Source organism: Rattus norvegicus, chromosome 5 (assembly GCF_036323735.1).
Source record: "Rattus norvegicus strain BN/NHsdMcwi chromosome 5, GRCr8, whole genome shotgun sequence".
In the NCBI taxonomy this organism is placed as follows: Eukaryota; Metazoa; Chordata; class Mammalia; order Rodentia; family Muridae; genus Rattus; species Rattus norvegicus.
The window spans coordinates 127,300,419-127,320,455 of NC_086023.1; the positions used below are offsets into that span (position 1 = coordinate 127,300,419).

The 20,037-nt window shown below is 48.7% G+C and overlaps 1 protein-coding gene across 2 annotated transcripts; it reads right to left on the bottom strand.

The window, feature by feature from the left end:
* Nucleotides 1-2,670: 2,670 nt before the first annotated feature.
* Dio1 (iodothyronine deiodinase 1) lies at nucleotides 2,671-19,366 on the bottom strand. 2 transcript variants are annotated; one of them, NM_021653.4, is made up of 4 exons: nucleotides 19,011-19,366; nucleotides 9,893-10,036; nucleotides 6,036-6,235; nucleotides 2,671-4,065 (listed from the first exon to the last, which is right to left on the bottom strand). In NM_021653.4, exons 1-4 carry the CDS (start codon nucleotides 19,345-19,347, stop codon nucleotides 3,973-3,975), a joined length of 774 nt encoding a protein of 257 aa, NP_067685.5. In that variant the 5' UTR covers nucleotides 19,348-19,366; the 3' UTR covers nucleotides 2,671-3,972. The 2 variants fall into 2 exon arrangements, with proteins under 2 accessions (NP_067685.5, NP_001311139.1); NM_001324210.1 differs by lacking the exon at nucleotides 6,036-6,235.
* Nucleotides 19,367-20,037: the final 671 nt, after the last annotated feature.

Consider the following 20,037-nt stretch of genomic DNA (forward strand, 5'->3'; position numbering starts at 1 on the left):
AACTTGGAGAAGAAAGAGTTTACCCCACCTTACAGTTGCAGGTTACTGATCCATCACTGAGGATAGTCATAGTAGGAACCCCAGACAGGAACCTGGAATCAGGGAACTTGGATGAATGTTACTTACTATCACCCTCTCTCTTACTACCCCTTTCATCCCTTCCTGTATGTATGTACACACACACACACACACACACACACACACACACACACACACACACACTCACACGAGTCCAGACCCATCTGTCTAGGAATGATACCACCCACAGTGGGCTGAACCCTCCTAAATCAATTAGCAATCAAGAAAATGATCACAGAAATCCTCATATAGGCCAATCCGATCTAGGCAGTTCTTTGACGGAGGTCACCTCTTCCCAAGTGACTCTTGTTTTCATCAAACTCACAATAAAAATTAACCAATACACATTTTCTACAGGCTCCTTTCCCAAGTGTGGAGGTGCAGGGCACCCTTGAGGACCAAGCTCAAGTGCCACCAGCTCCTTAAAGCTTTGCTGGATTCTCCCAGCTCAGAGAGTCTCCTCTATGTCCTCAGCTTGAGCTTATCCTAGCCTACTTTGAGTGACTGTTTCCATAGCCTAGATCTGATCCCCATAAGGTTACGTTGGAACACTTCAGCTACATTATGGTGCTTTAAACAAAAAATGGCCCCATAGACTCACCTGAGTGGCACTATTTGAAAGGATTAGTGTGTGACCTTGTTGGAGTAGATGTGGCCTTGTTGGAGGAAGTATGTCACTAGGGGTGGGCTTTGGGGTTTCAAATGCTGAAGCCAGGCCCAGGGTCTTTCTCTTCCTGCTGTGTGCAGATCCAGATGTAGAACTCTCAGCTGCCTCTCCAACACCATGTCTGCCTGCACACTGCCATAACCATGATGGACTGAATCTCTGAAACTATAAGCCAGCCCCAGTTAAATATTGCCTTTATGAGAGCTGCTGGGCCCATGGTGTCTCTTCACAGCAGACATATATCCTGCCCATCTTGCATTGCTCTGCACCCAGAAAAGAATCAGCTCTCAGTGCTTAGTGTATTGTAGAGAAATGAACTGGGAAAATGGAGGCCTATTTAACTTCAAGAATTTGGTCTCAGCGGCTAGCATTTGTTGGCAACAGGGAGTTTGCTATGCTTTACAGACAGGGACTGGGGGAGCATGAGAAGTGGTCCAGGGGTTGCAGTCTTACCGAAGGCAGCAGAAGGAGGGCAGTGCCCCACCCTGCATCAGTCCTGCCACTCTCACAGTTGTCCACTCTTGGGTCACCACACAGACCCATACCTGGGTTATCAAGTTACAGAGCAGCGCAGAAAATTTTTATTCAGTGACTGTATTGTCCTTTCACACATGCTGGCTCTGAGAAAAGGGGGATCCAAGGAGGCAGTTGTGGGACAGCGGGACAGCAGGACAGCAGCGGTCCTCCGTGGCACTTTCTCTGGGCCAGGAATGGTTCTGAGAACTTGCTGATGAATCCTCTGGAGAGACTCTGCTCAGGTCTTCTTTTATCCTTCAGGATACTGAGGCAGCTTAACCAATGTCACAAGGTCAGTTGTAACAGATCCAGGACTCTGGCCTGTGTGGCTTATTAGCTCAGAGAACTCACATTACCCTGAGCCCTGACTTCCTCGTCCACAAATGGGGAGAAAGAAATTCTATGAGAATAAACCTGAAGGTGCTTTTGATAAGTAGATGATTAACTACTAATGTGTATTTTGTTTGTTTACTTGTTTGTTTGAGACAGAGTCTTACTATGTTGCTCAGGTTGGCTTCGGTTAGGATCCTCCTGCTTCACCCTCCCCTAGGGCATGCACCACCACACCAGCAGTATTTATTTTTATAGCAGACATGTCTATAATCCCAGTACTTGGTAGACAGGAAGATCAAGACTTTGAGAATGGCCATAGCTACTCTAGAGTTCGAGGCTGGCATGAGTATTTGCATGTATGTAAGTGCACCATGTGTGCCTGGTACCCAAGGAGGCCAGAGGAGGCAACCCAACCACCTATAACTGGAGTTATATACTCTAGTGAGTCTCCATGGGGCTGTTAGAAGCTAAACTCAGGTCCTCTGTGAGGGCAGCAAATGCTTTCAATCACGGAGCCATCTCTTTACTCTTTATTATTATAATTATTTGGGATTTTTGAGTGTGCGTGTCTGTGTGCATTCTGTCGTGCGTTTTAGAGTATTATAGACCAGAAGAGGTTGTCAGGTCCCTTGGAACTGGGTTACAGGTGTTTGTGACCCATCTGACATGGGTGCCAGAAACAGAACTCAGGCCTTCTACCAGAATGATGAGTGTTCTCAACTGCTGAGCCATTTCTCCAGGGCCCTTCCCCCTTTTGAAATATATTCTTACTGTGTAGCCTTGGATGGCCTATAACTCCTTGTGTAGACCAGGCTGGACTTGAACTCACAGAAATCTGAATGCCTCTGCTTCTTGAGTGCTGGGATTAAAGAGTGAGGCATCATACCCGACCTGATTTTTTTTAGGGTAAAGCAGTAAGCATAGTGACACATGCCTTTAATCCCAGTACTTGGGAAGCAGAGGCAGAAGGACCAGGAATTTGAGGATAACTGTGGTTATCCTAGAATTTGAGGCCAGTGTGAACTACATGAGACACCGTCTAAATAAAATGAAATAAACCGAGTGCTTGTAAGAGTAAAACATTTTTTATATAGGGGGACAGACCTGGAATCCCAGCTACTCTGAGTCTGAAGATTGTAAGTTCACAGCCACTCTCGACTTTATAGCTAGATCCTGACTCACCTAAATCCATACATAAATGCAATGTTACAGTATTGGGTGTAGCCCCTAAGGCAGAGCCAAGGAGGAACTGTTTGGATGCTGGAGAATGCTCCCCAGGTCCATTCACACATCACCCCTAAAGGTGCTTTGCTGTGACGTGAACAGCCACGTCCCTTCCACAACACTTCACAGGACAACATGTTGGATGCGTGCCACATACGAGCTTCTTCCTCCAGGACGGGGTCCCTCCAGCAAACGATGCCTTAGCTGATTACATTACACGTGGGCTATCGGAAAAGACGGCAGAGCAGGCCCACATACACAAGTCAGAAAGGAAATTGTAAGGATCACACCGGAGCCATTCAAAATTAGCCTGATGGATTTTAATCGTTAGCTTGCTGCATCTTCCGACATTTTTAAAAATCAAGTCACAGCTGTGTGAACTTTACACTGTGACCATCATAAACAAATATAAAAAGAAGCAGACATGACAGATGAACCCATGGCTACCCGTCAGTCCAAAGCCATCTAACATGAAAGACCAGTAAGAGACTGGGCGCCAGTGGAACAGAGTTACAGCAGGGGAATGGCAGCTTTTGCTGGCGCCTGTGATTTGGTTTAGTTAAAGTTATAAAGCTTTTGTGTCAGTACCAGAGAGCCAGATTTCTCTGCAATCTATTCAAAGATGGCAGAGGGAGCAGAATTAGATTATAGGTTGCCATGGAAACACCTATCACCAACAATATTAACGGATTTCAATCTTAGGGCCAGAAAAGTGTTTCCAATGTCTTTGGTTCCTACAAGTAGAAATACGCCTGCCTGTCGCTTGGTACTAAACAACTGATTCTATGAGTGGCAAACTTGGGCAAATGGATTGAGCTTTTGACGTCATCATCATGAGTCACTACACTTCAGAAGTCAGCCAACCAAGCATGAGTACCCTTCCACCAGAAGGGGCACACACTGGATTGGTCTCCGCTGTGGGAGTGGTGCAAAGCTGCACACTTACTTTTGCTAACAGCTCGGTATTGCTTTATCTCTGGTTGTAACAATTTGTGCTGGTTGGGTGCTGTGAACTGAATTGCCTCCCGGGTAGTTATTTGTTCAGATCAGAAAAATCTGAGCTAGTAATTGATCTGGGAACGAAGGTCAAAGCTAAAGGACATCTGTACTGGTGGGGAGGAGTACCAAGCTTGGGGGACCTTCCTGCTGGCCCCCTAGAACTGAGGCATGTGTCCAGGTGGGATGCAAAGCTTTTCCAGAACAGCTCGGACTTCCTCAGGATTGTAGTTCCAAGGGCCAGGTTTACCCTGCAAGAGAGGTGAGTCAGGTGTCAGAGATCTCACTGTACAATGCCTGTCATGTCTGGGGTATGGCTGAGAGATCTCAGCTAAGGATATCTACGTTGTCAGCACAGGACAGTTACAGCCTTGAGGTGGGTCAGGTCGCTTGGAAATTGTGGAGAGTGGTCCAACACTCTCTACAATTTAAGACAGGGCCGAGAAGTAGGAGGGGAAACAGGAGAGGTCTGGGAGAAGGGGACCAGACCATAAGCTCCTCTTGAAACATCAGCCTTCATGCTGAGTTCCTTCTGCAGACTGACCTCTGGCCGTCCAGACCCTCTGCCCTAGCTCAGTCCTCTTCAACCCGATTTGGGCAAGAATCTTACTTCCTGTCCTTAGTCGCTGCTCTTTGTCCTCTCTCTCCACAGACACCAGTGATCTTTTGAAAGCACAGACCTGATCAGACCATGCTTTTCCTGCCCAGAAACTTCCTGTGGCTCTCCTTGGCCTTTGGAGGAAGATGATTTCTGGTCCAGAACCAGATCCTGGCCCTCTAAATGCCGAATTCCCTACCCATGCCTTGCTTTAGTGTGCCTCACACCTTGCTTACAGAGTTCCCATATTCCCATTAAATAACCCTCCTCAAGCTTTCTAGGCTGACTCTATTGTTACCCCATTCCCTCCTCTGTGTCTGTGTGAGTGTATGTGTGTATATTTGTGTGTGTGTGTGTGTGTGTGTGTGTGTGTGTGTGTGTGTATGTGTGTGTGTAGGTACATGTGGAAGCCAGAGGTCAACCTTGGGTATTGATCTTTAGTCATATTTTTAAAATTCTCTATATGGGAAGGGGTGAGTCTATACACCCCAGAGCAGTATTCATGGACTTCAAAAGAAGGCATGGCATCCCGTGGAGGTGGAAGTGCAGATGGTTCTGAGCTTCCTGCTGGGAACCGACCTCAGATTCTCTGGAAGCCTCTTAACTGCTGATCCATCTTTCCAGCTCTAGCCTTGCTTTTTTGAGACGTGGTCTCTCACTGGTCCGGAGTTTACCAATTAGGCTAGACTCCCTGTCCATGGTTCCCCAGAGATTTGCCTGTTTGCAGTCAGTATTCCAGTAACGACGTCTGTGTGACAGCAGCCATGAAGCTGGGCTGACCCTGTTTCCAAGGCATTTTCCTATTTCATTTCTAACTTCTAGCCAGCAGGTCACCTCAGCAGTGTTAGTACCAGAGCCTCCCTCTACTGCTTGCCTGGTGACCTTGAGCAAGCCATTCCTTCTCTGAAGATCATATATAAAATGGAACCATTTTCCATTCAGCCAAGGGCCAGTGAAGACGGCTCAGTGGGTGAGTGTGTCTGCTGCCAAGCCTGATGTCCCGAGTTTCATCCTCAAGACTCACCTAGTGAAAGGAGAAACTGACCCCCACAAATTACCTTCTGACCCATACACACTCATGGCAGCGTTTCCCCCTCCACATGTGCAAGACAAATTCAAATGTAATTTTAAAAACAAAACTGAAGGCTAGGAATTAAAGTACATGCCTTCAATCCCAGCATTTGGAAGGCAGAGGCAGGCAGAGCTCTGTGAGTTCAAGGCCAGCCTGGTGAGTTCCAGGACAGCTGAAGCTATGCAGAGAGACCCAGTCTCAAATAAGATAGATAGATAGATAGATAGATAGACAGACAGACAGATAAATAAATAAAAACTAAACAACACCAAGAGATAAAGATTAAGCCAGCTATTGGATGCTGGGGAAGCCAGGAGATTGCACCTCTAGTCAACAACTAGCGTGTTTGTGGTCACCGCTTCATACAGCACGGGGCAAAGACCAATCTCATTTTGCAAGAGAGAAGACAGGAAGGCTTTGAGGTGTGAGGACTCCCCAGGTTACATGTGTGAGAAATAATGGAGTGGTGCTCTCCCTAGGATGAAATCCTCTTCTGCCCCTGTGACACTAATCCCCTTCCCCTTCCCTGGACCCTGAGCCTAGCTCATCACCTTGTAGCAGATCCTGCCTTCCTGTATCACATAGAGCCTCTCAGGCAGAGCTGCATAGAGCTGGCTGCTCTGGTTCTGCATTGTGTCCACCACCACAGGACACTGGGGGCTCCTGGCCAGCAGCAGATGTGCTGCCCGCAGGCGGTCCTGGAGGCTTCGGTGCTGCCTGATGTCCACGTTGTTCTTAAAAGCCCATCCATCTGCAAGAGGAAGGTTAGACTGCAGCCGCACAGATGTGACAGACAGTTCCCAGAGTCTAAGTCCCACCTATTTTTAACAGAAAGCCTCACATAGCAGTGTCCTGTTAGAGAAATCGGCCAAGTCTCCCGTCAGAGATGAAATGCAAGGCCACACAGGAGGTTACCAGAACCAAAGCACTACCCGTGTAGCCGACTGGCAGGCCTCAGGTCTTCAATGAGAGATAGTTGGACAAAGTGGCTCTTGATCTTCCGTCTACCTTTGAACCACTGAGGGGGCTTTGTTAGAGGAAGAGTCAGCCTGTCTAGGGTGGCAGCGAGAGTGGAGCCAGCTCCCAGCATGTCGAGGTTGTTGGTGCCTCAACCGAAGTTAGAAGCAAAGGTCAGAGTTGGGGTTATCTCGGTGTGAGGTCCCGTGTTCAGTCCTGGTCCCATCCCATCTCCCCGACTCCTCTACCCCTTCCCGTTCTCCGTGACTCCCATCCTCACCCCAAACCCCTGTTAGTAACCAGGTCTTGCTCTAGGCCATCAAGGAAGGCGTTCTTAAGCTTGCGTTTTCACACTTTTCTCCATGATTCTTATGTACTGGACAGTTTAAGAACCACTAGTCTGGCTGGGTAACAGTGTTGCATGCCTTAATCCCAGCATTCCAGAGGCAGAGACAGCAGGGTCTGCAGAGGCCAGCATGGGATACAGACTGAGTTCCAGGCCACCCAGGGCCACATCAGAAAAACCCATCTCAAAAGCACAACCCAAAACCAAACCAAACCAAAATCTACTCTTCTGGAATCTCAACAACTCTTCCATTTCTTACCACAGTGTTCTTCCCAAAATGCAAGTCTGCCCTTGTCACTCCCCTGCCTTGACCTTTTGATGGATTCCTGTCACTCTCAAGCTAGATCCCAGGCTCCTTAATGTCTTTCAGTTTTAAAGGTGCGCTCCTACAGGAAGGAGGCTCATTTCTCCCTCCCTGGGCCCAGCACGGGCTGGAGCACAGCAAGAGCTTGTTGAACACAGCCGAGTGATTCTGCAAGGCAGCGCTGTCCTTCTATGCTTGAAGTAGAAAAACAAGTCAGGAAGTTGACTGAGGTCACATGGTCAGCACATGATGGACCAGGACCTGGATCCAAGTTGAAACACAGCCTGTGACCATTCATCCCACTGCGTCATGAGCCCCTGCATTTTACCTGGGTAAACCGTGAAAGCCAAGCAACTGACTTTGGCTACAGACTCCGGGGTCCCTATATTTGGTGACACCAGTTCTGGACATTTTGTCTCTGAAGTTCATGTCCAGTTCTGTCTGATTGATAAAGCAAGCATCTCAGAGCAGGAGACGGGAAGGAAGAATTGTCTGCCGTGGGGGAGCAAGACCCAGAGGTGACAATTACAGGAAGCTTTTCCTTAGGGGCTCAGGTGGGTGGACAGGTCTGAGTTCTGGAAAGGGTGAGACGTCCTGGGTCTGACTTCAAGACAAATGCATCGGACACCAGAACCAGGAGTCAGTGCTGAGTTGACCCTAGCCTGCTAGCAACTTACTCTTTTGGAAATGAAACCTGGACCCTCTAAGACTCTGTTCCTCAAAGTGTGGTCCCCTAGGCCAGCTGTCCTGGCTTTCCCTGGCCACACCCCAGCCCGCCAGCATCCAGATAGGATCTCCAGGTGACCTTATGGAAGTTGAGAACTGCCACCCCAGAAATAACCAGCTTTGGCTGAGCACCAACTGTCATCTCTAAAACTGTCAAAGCCCTGTCTCTTCTCAGCTATGGAGACTACAGATCTCAGTGGACTGACTGCTCAGGGCTGCTTCTCACAAAGAGATTCACTGCCGTGTGCTGAAGAGCCTGTTACCTAAACTGTCCCTTCCTTCCTTCCTCCCTCCCTCCCTCCCTCCCTCCCCCTTCCCTCCTTCCTTCCTTCCTTCCTTCCTTTCTTCCTTTCCTTTCCTTTTTTCTTTGTTTTTTGTTTTGTTTTGTTTTTCAAGACAGGGTTTCTCTGTGTAGCCCTGGCTGTACTGGAACTCACTCTATAGACCAAGCTGGCCTACAACCTAAAAATCCATCTACTGTGCCTCCCAAATGTTGGAATTAAAGACATATACCACCACGGTCAGATGCATAAGCTATTCTTTGAAAATATGTTTTATGGGAAATCTTAAATATCCATGCACTTGGGGTTGGGGATTTAGCTCAGTGGTAGAGCGCTTGCCTAGGAAGCGCAAGGCCCTGGGTTCGATCCCCAGCTCCGAAAAAAAGAACCAAAAAAAAAATATCCATGCACTTATTATCTGGTGATATTTTAAAATTTCCCCAAAATATGAATGAGAGGGGAAGCTGCCTGTCAAATGAACACAGTATTAAGTTGAAAATTCTCAGGTGTTATGAGTGCAGAGAACTAAAAATATAGTAGGCTTAGGTTAGGGTCCTGGACTATGCATTTTCAACCAGCAATCTAGGAGGTCCTGTCTTCAAGGACTTCAATACCACACTAGGGCACAGACCACACTGAGAGGTGCACCACTTGGCCAAATGGGATGAAAGCGATCGGAGAGATCTCTGTGCCCCCACTTGTGGGCAAGCCAGCAAAGATAATGCAGCCTGGATGCTCATTCACCCAGTTTCCACAGAGCCCTGACTGGGACATGGACCCTTCAGAGTCCCAGGTGACAAGGATTCAGAGCCTCCCACCATGTGTACAAGCAGGTGAGTACTGGTTCCCCTCCACCATGGAAGCCTTCTTCAAGCTCTGAATTTGTGACTGGGACTAAATTTAAGGCTCCAGTCCCCACGAGGGCCAGGAAAATGGGGGATATCCTGATTATCCTGCAGAGTTCAAGAACCATGATGTAGATGGTTCTAGAAGGAAGTTCTGTCCATCCATTGTAAGGAAAGCCTGTCTCACCGTTTCAACTTTCTTTGCATAGGAACAAGGTGCCTTGTGTGGCAACAGTGGTAATGGCATGGTTAGGGCTGGAAAGGGACTCCTACTTATGTACGAAAGAGCTTTTCTACAGCAGTGTTCCTCCGAGTGTGGTCCTCAGACCAGGGGTGGTAGCATCATCTAGAACTCAACTCAGATCTGTGAAGGCATCTGTGTTAGCAGTGTCCCCAGGAGTATGGGGGGTTACCAAAGCTGAATGAGCTATGATCCAGACAAACCATTGTCCTGTCCTTTAGATCTTAGGATATGTCCTGAAAAATAGCTACAGAGCACCCCTTTTCACTGTGCCACACCAGGTTTCAATTCCTTGTCAGTGTGCTCAAACCAGTTGCCCTCCCCCAAGTCCTCACTTAACTATGCTCCTCTTCAGACTTCTGCTCTCTATGCCCTTGTTGAAAGCAGACTGTGGGGGTTGGGGATTTAGCTCAGTGGTAGAGCGCTTGCCCAGGAAGCGCAAGTCCCTGGGTTCGGTCCCCAGCTCCCCAGCTCCGGAAAAAAAAGAACCAAAAAAAAAAAAAAAAAAAAAAAAAAAAAAAAAAAAAAAAAGCTGAGGGAGAGAAGGGAGGGAAAGCCAGTACTGGGCTTCTCTGGTCCTCCCTCCTTCCCCTCACTCCCTCCTTCCCATCCCAACTGTAACATGGGCTCCGATGATGGGAGAAAGATAAAAATGGAAAGAGTAGAGGTCGGGAGGTCGGGAGGTCGGGAGGTCGGGAGGCTCTGTACCTGTGGCGTGAGCTTCTTCAATGTAAATGATGAGGAAGTCAGCTGTGGAGGCAAAGTCGTCTACGAGTCTCTTGAACTGGTCAAATTTGAGAAGAAATGAAGGTCAGGTGCAGCTGCCGAAGTTCAACACCAGGGGTCTGCTGCCTGCAACAGGAAGGAACCATAGGAGCTGCGGCTTGCACGATTTCTTTCACATGGACTGTCTTCCCTCCTGCATCCAATGCTGTTCCTTCTGTCCCTACGGGATGAGTCCCGGGCACCGTGTGGAGTCCAAGCCTAGGCAGCATGACTAGTGAGGGTTAGGGCTGGCTTTTGACTTTCTGAAAGCAGAGATTTTGTTAGGTGTCCCAGTGACCACAAGGTGCTAGATGGTAATCAAATTAAAAAAAATCCTTCCCTGCAGACTGTAGCTCATAAGGTGGGCAGACACCCGTCCTCGATGAGATGTGATTGCTAACAGTCAGGGTGAGTAGTTACTCCCCTTTTTTGAGACAACATCTCCCTATATAGCACTGACTAGCCTGGAACTCACAATGTAGACCAGGCTGGCCTTGAACTCAGAGATCTGCCTCCTGAGTACAGCACCACACTCGGCCATTCTCTCTCATTTTTACAAAGCACCTGAAGTTTATGGACTTGCTTCGGCACCCACACACAGCAGGTCAGCAATGGAGTTAAAATGAAGACTGGCTTCTGGACTTGCAAGTCAGTGCTCTCTATTAAAAGGACCTCCGCTTCCTCAGTGGACATGAAAACACAGACTCTACAGGGAGCTGGGACTGTGGCTCAGCACTTTAGAGCACTCTGATCTCACAGAATCCATTCTCAGCACCCACGTTAGGTGGTCCACAGCCACCTGCAATTCCAGGTCCAGGGATCAGACACTCTCTACTGGTCTCTGAGGCACCAGGCACACAGGTGGTGCACATACGTTATACAGGCTCTCACTCATACACATCAGACAGAGAGTAAATCTTAAAACATCACACACTTTGCAGCATCATTATGAAAGTTAAGTAAACCAATGCTGATATGGGTTTAATAAGGTGCCTGGCCCATAGGAGATGCTCAGCAAACATCCGCTATTGTGAGGAGCTCGGATCTACTCGATGGGCTCTGATGTAGCGGAACGGTGGAGATGGCATCCCAAAGGGGACAGGGGTGGGAACTGCTGCGAAACAACCATCATTGAAAACAAAGCAAGAGCTGCTAAGTTTGCTATACAGATTCTTCATGCCTCTGTGTCCTCTCTCGTCACCTGTCACGTGTTTTAGTTAGCTGCTATTTAACGCTACACTCTCCTAAGCCCAAGGATGTTGGAAGGGTGACAACAGGCCCCCCGTGGTCATATTGAAGCTCCAAGCACCCGCTCTCAGCCAGGAGCACCAAAGCTGAGCCAGCAGCTGCCCCCTCCTACCTGCCTGTCCTTCCTGCCACTGGGCATAGCTTTTTCTATTTCTGGATGTTCCGGGTACCTTTATGAGGTGGAGGCCTCTCCCTCCAGGTCCCTCCTAGTCACTTACCAAATTGCACAGTGTCAATGCCAGTTCACGATGGGGATGAGACACTGGAGGATGCCCACACTAGATCCTGCCTTTCCTGTTTAGTGATCCTGCCCAGAAGGGCAGAAAGTGACAACATTCACTGTAGGAGCAGGAAGGCACACCCAGAGATAGAAGCGTGAGTCCTGGAGAATAGTGTGTCTCAGACATTCAGAAAAGGCTGTACCTGTGTGGGCTGAGGGTCCTGAGGTCTAGGGCCCCAGAGCTCACCCATTGTCCCACAGGCTTAACAACTAAATGCAGATTTGAAGATGAACTCATGGTTGGGCATAGTGGTACAAGCTTGTAGTCCCAGAACTGGGGAGGCTGAGGCAGGTGATTGCTGTGAGTTTGAGGCCAGTCATGTAGTGAGACCCTGACTCACAATACCACCCTCCGAAAAAGAGGACATCAGGAGGAATCTCAGGCTAACTTCTGCAAAGTACTGAATCCCCAAGCACCAGGCCTTTCTGATCGTGGGAACCCTTGATCTCAAGCCTATGAAGTCAGCTCTAGGCAGGAGCTTTCTGTAACCCCTCAGTCAAAGCTGAGGAAAGCCCTAGGTGAGCTGCTATTGTATCCTGAGGTTTCTATTGCTAAAGCTGAAGACCTGTTGAGCCCTAGCCACACATCTATTTGGAAGTTTGCTCGCCCTACACAGTGACGTGACCTGTTTAAGCAGCTACATCACCCAAGCAGCTCCTTGGCCTTAGGGTTCTTACTCCTGTCCCCTGCTTTGAGCACACACACATTTTCCCTATAAGCATTTATTCCGAATTTACAGTTTGCCAGGGTTGTCACCACAGGCAGCAGTCAGTGGAGAAGGAACCCATCAGGAATCCATCTCCATGTGGCATGGGGTTTGTTCAGCTGGGCCACAGGCAATGAACGGGCAAGGGAAGCATTGTGAAACCTGTACATGTTATGAAAGAGCTCAGAAAGGCTGGCCCACTGCAGACAGGTGGAGCAGGGGGGCCTCTGGGGAGCTGCAGTTCAACCTGAGAGCCGAAGGACTGGAACAAATCAGCCCTGGAGAAAAGAAGAAGGGCATTTCAGGCAAAGTGAGTTAATGTTCAAAGTCCTCAAGGAGGGACAGAGCCCAATTTGTTTAAGGACCCACAGGACCACTGTCTGGAACGTGGCAGGGGGGGACTAGGGGTGGAGTTGGCAGAAGCTGTCATGGGCCAGAGAAAGAGGTGCTGGGTTTTATTTTAGCTGTGGTAGAATGCCAGAGCTATAAGCAGGGGGCGGGGTGGTGGGCATAGGCTATAATTCCTGCCCACCTGGCTCCTTAATCCTCTTTCTCATTTGGAATTTCTAGTCTGCGTGTGACTGCTGGGACAGTGTGTCCAGCCTTGCTCTTTGGAAGACCAGAGAAACGGGCATGCTCCTGTCCTAGCAGCTAGGGGCAGGCAGCACTCCCCATTCAGGTCTTTTGTTCTGGAGTCACTGAGATAGAATTCATTCTCAGTCCGGTGGTGGTACCCCTCAGGGGTGGCCAGTGGTGGACATCCCAACCACAGTGACTGCAGATGTGATCTAACTTGTTAAAAGGCAACTCATATCCAAGTCTACAGATGCTTTTAGTTCTCTGGACCCCAAACTCCTTGTCGTGTGTGTGTGTGTGTGTGTGTGTGTGTGTGTTCATGTGTGCATGTGCAAGTGTGGGTATATATGCATGTGTATGTGGGTGTGTATATGGGTGTGGTGGGTGAAGGTGTGTGTGTATTTCTTTGTGTTTATGTGTATGTCTGTATCTGTGTGTTTATGTGTACATGTGTATGTATGGGTATATATATGTGTGTATATATGTGTGTGTGTGTGTGTGTGTGTGTGTGTGTGTGTATGTGTGTGTGTGTAGTTGGTATGCCTGTGTGGAGGTCAGAAGATGACAACTTGCAAGAGTCTTTTTTCTTGCCACTATGTGGGTCTTGGGGATTGAACTCAGGTTGTCTGACTTGGCTACAGATACTTTTATCCACTGAGCCATTTTGCCTGAACCTCCACACATGCCCCATGGCACACTTGTGGAAAACTTGTACCCATGTACATGTAGCTATATGCATACATGCACATAAAAATAAAATTTGAACATAATAAAATTATTCGTTAAAGGAAACCAGACTAGGGTCTGATGCTTTCAAAGTTCTCTAGCTTCATGTACAATCAACTTCACACTTGAGTAGCACACTAGCTGCTGTGTAGAGAAGAGACAGAGTGGGAATGGATAGAGAAGGGACAGAGTGGGAATGGATAGAGAAGGGACAGAGTGGGAATGGATAGAGAAGGGACAGAGTGGGAATGGAGCTGCGGAGCAGCAACTGGGGACGGCACTGGAGAAGTGGGAGCCCCAGCAGCGCACAGGCGGGGAGAGGCGGCCCTGAAGATCGTGCTGCTGCTGGATGGTGGCGGAAGCTCCTCAGCTGCCCCGTTGTTTCCTGTCATCGTTACACATCCTCCTGGCTCTGTACAGGGTTTGAAGCAGCTTACATACATGTTAAAATAGCACATAATAGCCAAGGAAAGAGATCATGGCTTTCTGAAAAGCGTAGAACAGGACAGGGTAAAGAAGCTCCAAAATGCTTTGCACCTTTGAAATTCAGTTTACTTTTTGGCAATGCAGGATGTCGAAACCCAAGGCCTCAGACATGCTGGGCAATAAATACACTGAGCTGTAACCTCAGCAGCTGTATCTTTGTCAGGACACAGCTATATATTGACTTTAAGTTGTCTAGTACTCAAGTAAAGAGAGAAACACAAGAATAATTTCATAACTTGGGGCCAGCAAGGTGGCTCAGAGGTAAGAGGGCTTGCTGCCAAGCTTGGTGATTTCAATTTGGTTCCCAGAACCCACATGGTGGAAGGAAAGAACCTGTTCCTTTGAGTTGTCCCTTAACCTCCACATGTACGCTGTGACGTGTCCATGTGTCCATGTAAAACACACACACAAAATAATTTTAAAAGTAAATAAACAAATAAATGTTCAGCCTCCAGTGTAAAGGGAGGACAGCGGGCTTCTCTGCAGACACCAAGCCCTCTGAGTCTGGTTCACAAACTGTTTTTCTAGGAGGCCCTGGGAGGCCCCAGGGGGGGCTTCTCTGTCCCTGATGGTTGATTGAATCATGAACCTTTCCATGTGACAGGGAGGGGCCCAGGCCTTCTCAGGGGAGGCTCTGAGGCCAGTCACTGACAAGTGGCTGGTCACTAGACTGTAATGACCCCAGAGAACCACTCCAGATGATAAGAAAACTGATTTCAAGTTAGGACCAGTTTGAAACGTTAGCTGTCTGGGATTTTGCTTTTAATGGGCAAAAATTCAACAGGTCCCAGAAAGGACAGGCACATCTGTTTAACTTTCTAGAGTGTGGTCGGCATGGTGATGAGCAGCAAGGGCAAAGTCTACCTGGCAGCAGAAAGAGGAAATATGTGTGCTGATGGCTGGCACACTGCGAGTGTCCACAGGCCACAGGCCACATCGTGAGGGTGTCAGGTAAGGACTCGAGGTTAGGTCTGCTGTATAAACACAAATAGCTCCAGAGTGCGACTGGACTGGGCTCACGCTCATGCCTCCTGGGCCAGCATGTGAGCCTCTGGCCCAGGCTCTCTCTCTCTATACAGAAACCCCTTAACTCTGTGCATGTGTGCTGGTCAGGAGTATGTGCATACTGTGTGTGTGTGTGTGTGTGTCTGTCTGTCTGTCTGTCTGTCTGTCTGTCTGTCTGTGTGTGTCTGTGTTTAGGGCCATGCAGAGGATCAGAAATGGCCCAGAATCTGAGGCTCCAGTGTCCCATGCATCAGTAGAAAGCCCTGAAGCACAAGCTCTTGTTCTTATTCCACTGAGAACCCGCTATGGGACTCTGGACGGTTCTGTGCCACTCTAGCCCTTTGTGTCTAAAACAGTCAAAGGGGTTATACTAGACCATCTGTAAGAAATCTTCATGGCCTTCCAATTGGTGGCTTTAAAATGAGCTCTGGACTCTTGTTCTCTCTTGCTCTTGCCTTCTTGCCCCTGTTCTGTCCTCCCATTTCCCTCCCACCTCTCTCTCCACTGCTCATGGCCAGCCTCTACTTCCCTACTCCTCTCCCTCTCCCTCTCCTTCTGTCTTTCTCTGTCCCTACTACCCTCTCAACTCCCCTCCCATGTACTGAATAAACTCTATTCTATACTAAAAAAAAAAAAAAAAAGGAGTTCTGCATCTATACCCAAAGCATCCTTTGGTGTGTCAAAGGCCTGGGAGTTTCTGAAGAGCTATGGGATGTCTTTGATCTTGATAAACCAACCAACACCCTGAGGCGTGTGTGTACCTGCAGGTAGGAGACAGGACACCCTCCAGCTCTGGTCCCTGATGGCCTCAGCAGCTTCCCCTTGCACCCAGTCTCTACATCTGGGAACTCACCTGCCCTCCCCCTCTGTCCTAGGCTGTTCCCTGCATTCTTGTCCTTGTTTGACCCAGAGCTTCAGGGCTGCTAGGCTCCCAAAGTCCTCCCTGCTGCCGTAACCCAGGCAGGGAGCTTGAGTTCTCCAGAACCTCCCCCCTCCCATTCTACCTCTCCCTCTGATCTGTGAAGTGTGCTAGGGCAGAGACCAGTGGCACTTATGTCTGTTTCACCAGTGCCTGTGATTTCAGGGCACGTTTGCTGTGTCGGTGTCCTGAAAATCAACTCTGTGTTATAAAATGGAGGTTAGGTGTTCTATCTCTGCCTCCCGTATCATTCGCTTTCTGATACAGCAGCAGGGATCAGGGAAAAGCTGTACAGTCCCTTTTACGTTTCTTAAAAAGTGTGTGTGTGTGTGTGTGTGCGTGTGTTTTGTGCGCGTGTGTGTGCATGTGTGTTTTGTACACATGTGTTTTGTGTGTGTGTGTTTCGTGTGTGTGTGTATGTGTCTCTGTGTGTGTGTGTGGTGTGTGTGTATGTGTATGTGGTGTGTGTGTGTATGTGTGGTGTGTGTGTATGTGTGGTGTGTGTGTGTATGTGTGTGTGGTGTGTGTGTGTGTATGGTGTGTGTGTGTATGTGTGGTGTGTGTGTGTGTGTATGTGTGTGTGTTTTGTGTGTACCTATGTCCAGGCACCTGCAGAGGCCAGAAGAGGGAGGTGAATCCCATGGAGCTGAAGTTACAGGCAGTTGTGAGCTGCCCAAATGGATGGGCAGCTAGAAACTAAACTCAGGATTTCTAGAAGAGCAGCAGCCACTCCTAACTGCCAAGCCATCTCTCCAGTCCACTGCATCCTACTTTCTCTATTTTAATCAGGGCCTCATGTAGCCTGGGCTGGCCTACAATTTTCTAAGTAGCACGAGCTTGAAATTCTGATCTTCTTGTCTCTACTTCCAGAGTTTGGAGATTATAGACACCTGACACCATGCCTGATTTGCTGAGCACTCTGTGTTTTCTTATTTCTGGGTTGAAGATTAAACACAGAGTCTTGTGTATGCTCGGCAAACTCTCCACCATCGAGCCATGGACCCAGGCAATAGTTTTTGAGCCCCAGGTTGGTTCTGACCCCAATCCTCCTGCCTCTGCTTCCCTAGTGCTGGGACACCAGGTGTTTGCCACCACACCTGGAAAACAGATTTTTTGTTTTTAACTGAGAGAGGACAGTTAATGGACACAAGTGGGCTCCATGAACTGGCCCCGGGGCGGGTGGCTTCCAGGGAACTGCTTTTCAGATTGTCTCTGTTCCGTTCTGTCCCACCAGTGTCTGGCACACCAGAAACACAGATAAAAACCACCGTTCTCATGGCTCTCACTGCCAGTGCTGGATGCTGTTAGCTGAATGAATTAAGGTCCTTTTCCTGTTACAGTTTAAATTCATTAATGAGGGGGGGGGGGAGAGAGAGAGAGAGAGAGAGAGAGAGAGAGAGAGAGAGAGAGAGACTCGTTCTTCTTCTACTTTGAACATTCTCCTCAGACTACAAAATTCGTATTCATTAGTTCCAAACACACCCCTTCCAGGAAGCCTTCCAAGTCCTGCAGGCAGTCAGGCCCTCCCTGCCCACAGGACCATTGAATTTGCCTGTCCTATTTATCTCTGCCACAGAACTGCAAAGCCCTTACATCTAGAAGAAGGATCTTGCCTAAGCTCTGGATGCTTAGCTGAGGGTCTGGCACACAAGGGACCACTCCGTGATTGTCCATCAAGGAGCACTGTGAAATGGATAGAAGAAGGCTGATTCTGAGTCTGACCTGACACTTAGTCAGTCAGCTTGGCTTCTCAAATCTCTCCATTCCTCTCTAGAATGTTAGGTCAACACTTCCCCAAGGGTGGCATTAGGAATCAGCATGATGATCAAAGGCTTCCTGAGAGGAGTTGGGAGGGGAGGCATATTTTACAGTTCTACTTTTAAGCCCTACAGCCTTTCTGGGTGTTTCATGTGCCTCTTGTCTTGTGGAGATCACAGGAGACTGACACAAGATGTGGGGGTTCCCAAACTGGTTTGCCCTGGAAACTCTTAAGTAGTGAAGCTTATCTGAAGGGCTTGGATTCCAAAGAACATGCTTTGAAAAGCACTGGGTTATCCCCCTGTCTTGGTGCCCTGGGGTTAACTAAATCAACCACATCTCTTTCCCAGGGAGCTCTGCTGGGGGGAGCAGGGGTGGCAGTAGCTGGGTAGGAAGAAGCAGTTCTTTGAGGGAAGGGGCAGGCAGGGAAGCCTGGGTCCAGCAGGGAGACAGCAGCTCGCTCATTAGAGAGACCTGAAGTGGTATTTCAGAGGATGAGGTATGAGAGTTGGACCCTGGGAAAGGTGGCTGGCCACTCAGAAGGGTGTCCCAAATCATACATGGTGTTAGCCAAGGTACAGAGAAGTCAAGCCCAGGATGGGTAAGCCCCACATTGAGCTAGTAGAGTTAGCATGAAGGAATCTTGGAAATAACGCTGGGGTGAAAATTCCAAGCCTTACTAGGGAAGACCGAGCACCAGTCTGAGCCCAGTACTCCCCCTGAGTGCAGGAGCACGGTGCTGCAGGGTGCTGTGCTGGGTCGTCTTGGGAAAGAGTGATCTGGCAGCCGTCAAGTGGATGGAGCAGAGCAGAGATACGGTCTGCTGGGGAGAGCAGCAGTGAGGACTACTTAGGGATTCCAGAACCCAAACAGATCATTGTACCTGATGGAGAAAAGGATGGACTACTGAGAGATCTCACGACGCATAAACACGTTATGTGTTATGCGGACTGGGGCACCCCCTGTGAATTTATAGTCTAGTGAGGGTGAAACTTAAGTACCCACTCATAACTGCAAACCTTGAGTGTCAATAAAGCAATGTGTAGGATGCTAGTTGGCACTTTAAAAGAGTAAGTCAGGGCGGGCTTCTTGCAGGAAGTGGCTGAGAAGGATTTCGCCAGATAAAGATGAACTGCCCATGTCCAGGGGCTGGGAGGCCAGAGCGCATAGCTTGTGATATGCACCCTGGGAAGACATCAGCCAAGAGATAGAAAACCTGGGTGAGTTCCCCCACTGAGCAGGAGGACAAGCAGTTGCCCAGGAGCAGCTGGATGGGAGATAGAAAGATTGTTGCTTTCTGTCCCACCTCTCCACCCAACCCATCCCCACTACTCTGAGCCGAGCCCCTGAGCTGACCTTGAATGAAATCCCAGACGTTGCACTTCTGTCCTGAGAGGCGGACCACGGTGCAGTTGGGGGCCAGCCCCCCATACTCAGCCCTGTCTTCCAGTCTCTGCCAGCGGACCTTCAGGACGAACCAGAAGTACTGGATGCTGAAGAAGGTGGGGACCCAGTTGTCAGGGGCGAATCGGGGATTCCTGGTCATTCCGGTCTTTTGGCCCATGGCCAGGATGTTCTGCTTGACTCTCTCTGGGAACAGTGTCATTAGCACCTTGCCCGTAGCCACCTCCAAGGCTACCTGCAGGAATATCACAAGCCGCTTCAGCCACAGCCATAGCTGGGACAGCCCCATCTCAGCACGGGGCAGAACTGGCTCTGAGGCCTACAGACTGAAGGAGAGGCCCCAGCCAGACAACGCTGGGTGGAGCTGGACAAAGGTGCAAGGTACTGCAGCCAACCCTGACAGACAAGAGGACCGTGCCAGGACAGCCAACCCTGACAAGGGGACCGTGCCAGGACAGCAGGTGTTTGCCTTGCTGTCAATCAGATGGAAAATTCCAAACCCAGGGCACAGAGGTCTCTCTAGTAATTATCCTCCCGGATTCTTTGTTACCAGATTTCTTAGTTTCTCTCTAATTTAAAAAAAAAAAAAAAAAAAAAAAAACACTTGAAAAGATCACCCTGGAAGGGATCCCGAAAAACACAATGAACTTTGCTATGTACAATTAATATCCAGTCATTAAAAACAAAACAAAACAAAACAAAAAAATACCAAAAAAGGAGTCTGTTGGAAGACTCCAGCTGCTGTAGCAGCACATTTTTAACCCAGAACTCAGGAGGCTGAGACAGGGGATCTCTTTGAGTTTAAAACCATCCTGGTGTACATTTGTAAGTTCCAGGCCCTGTGAAGAAGAAAAGGAGGAGGAAGAGGAGAAGGAGGAAAGAAAAGGAAGAGAAAGAAAAAATAATCTCTTGCAAATGATTAGTGGTTTTTTTTTGTTTTGTTTTGTTTTTCATTTTGTTTTTTGGAACAGGGTTTCTC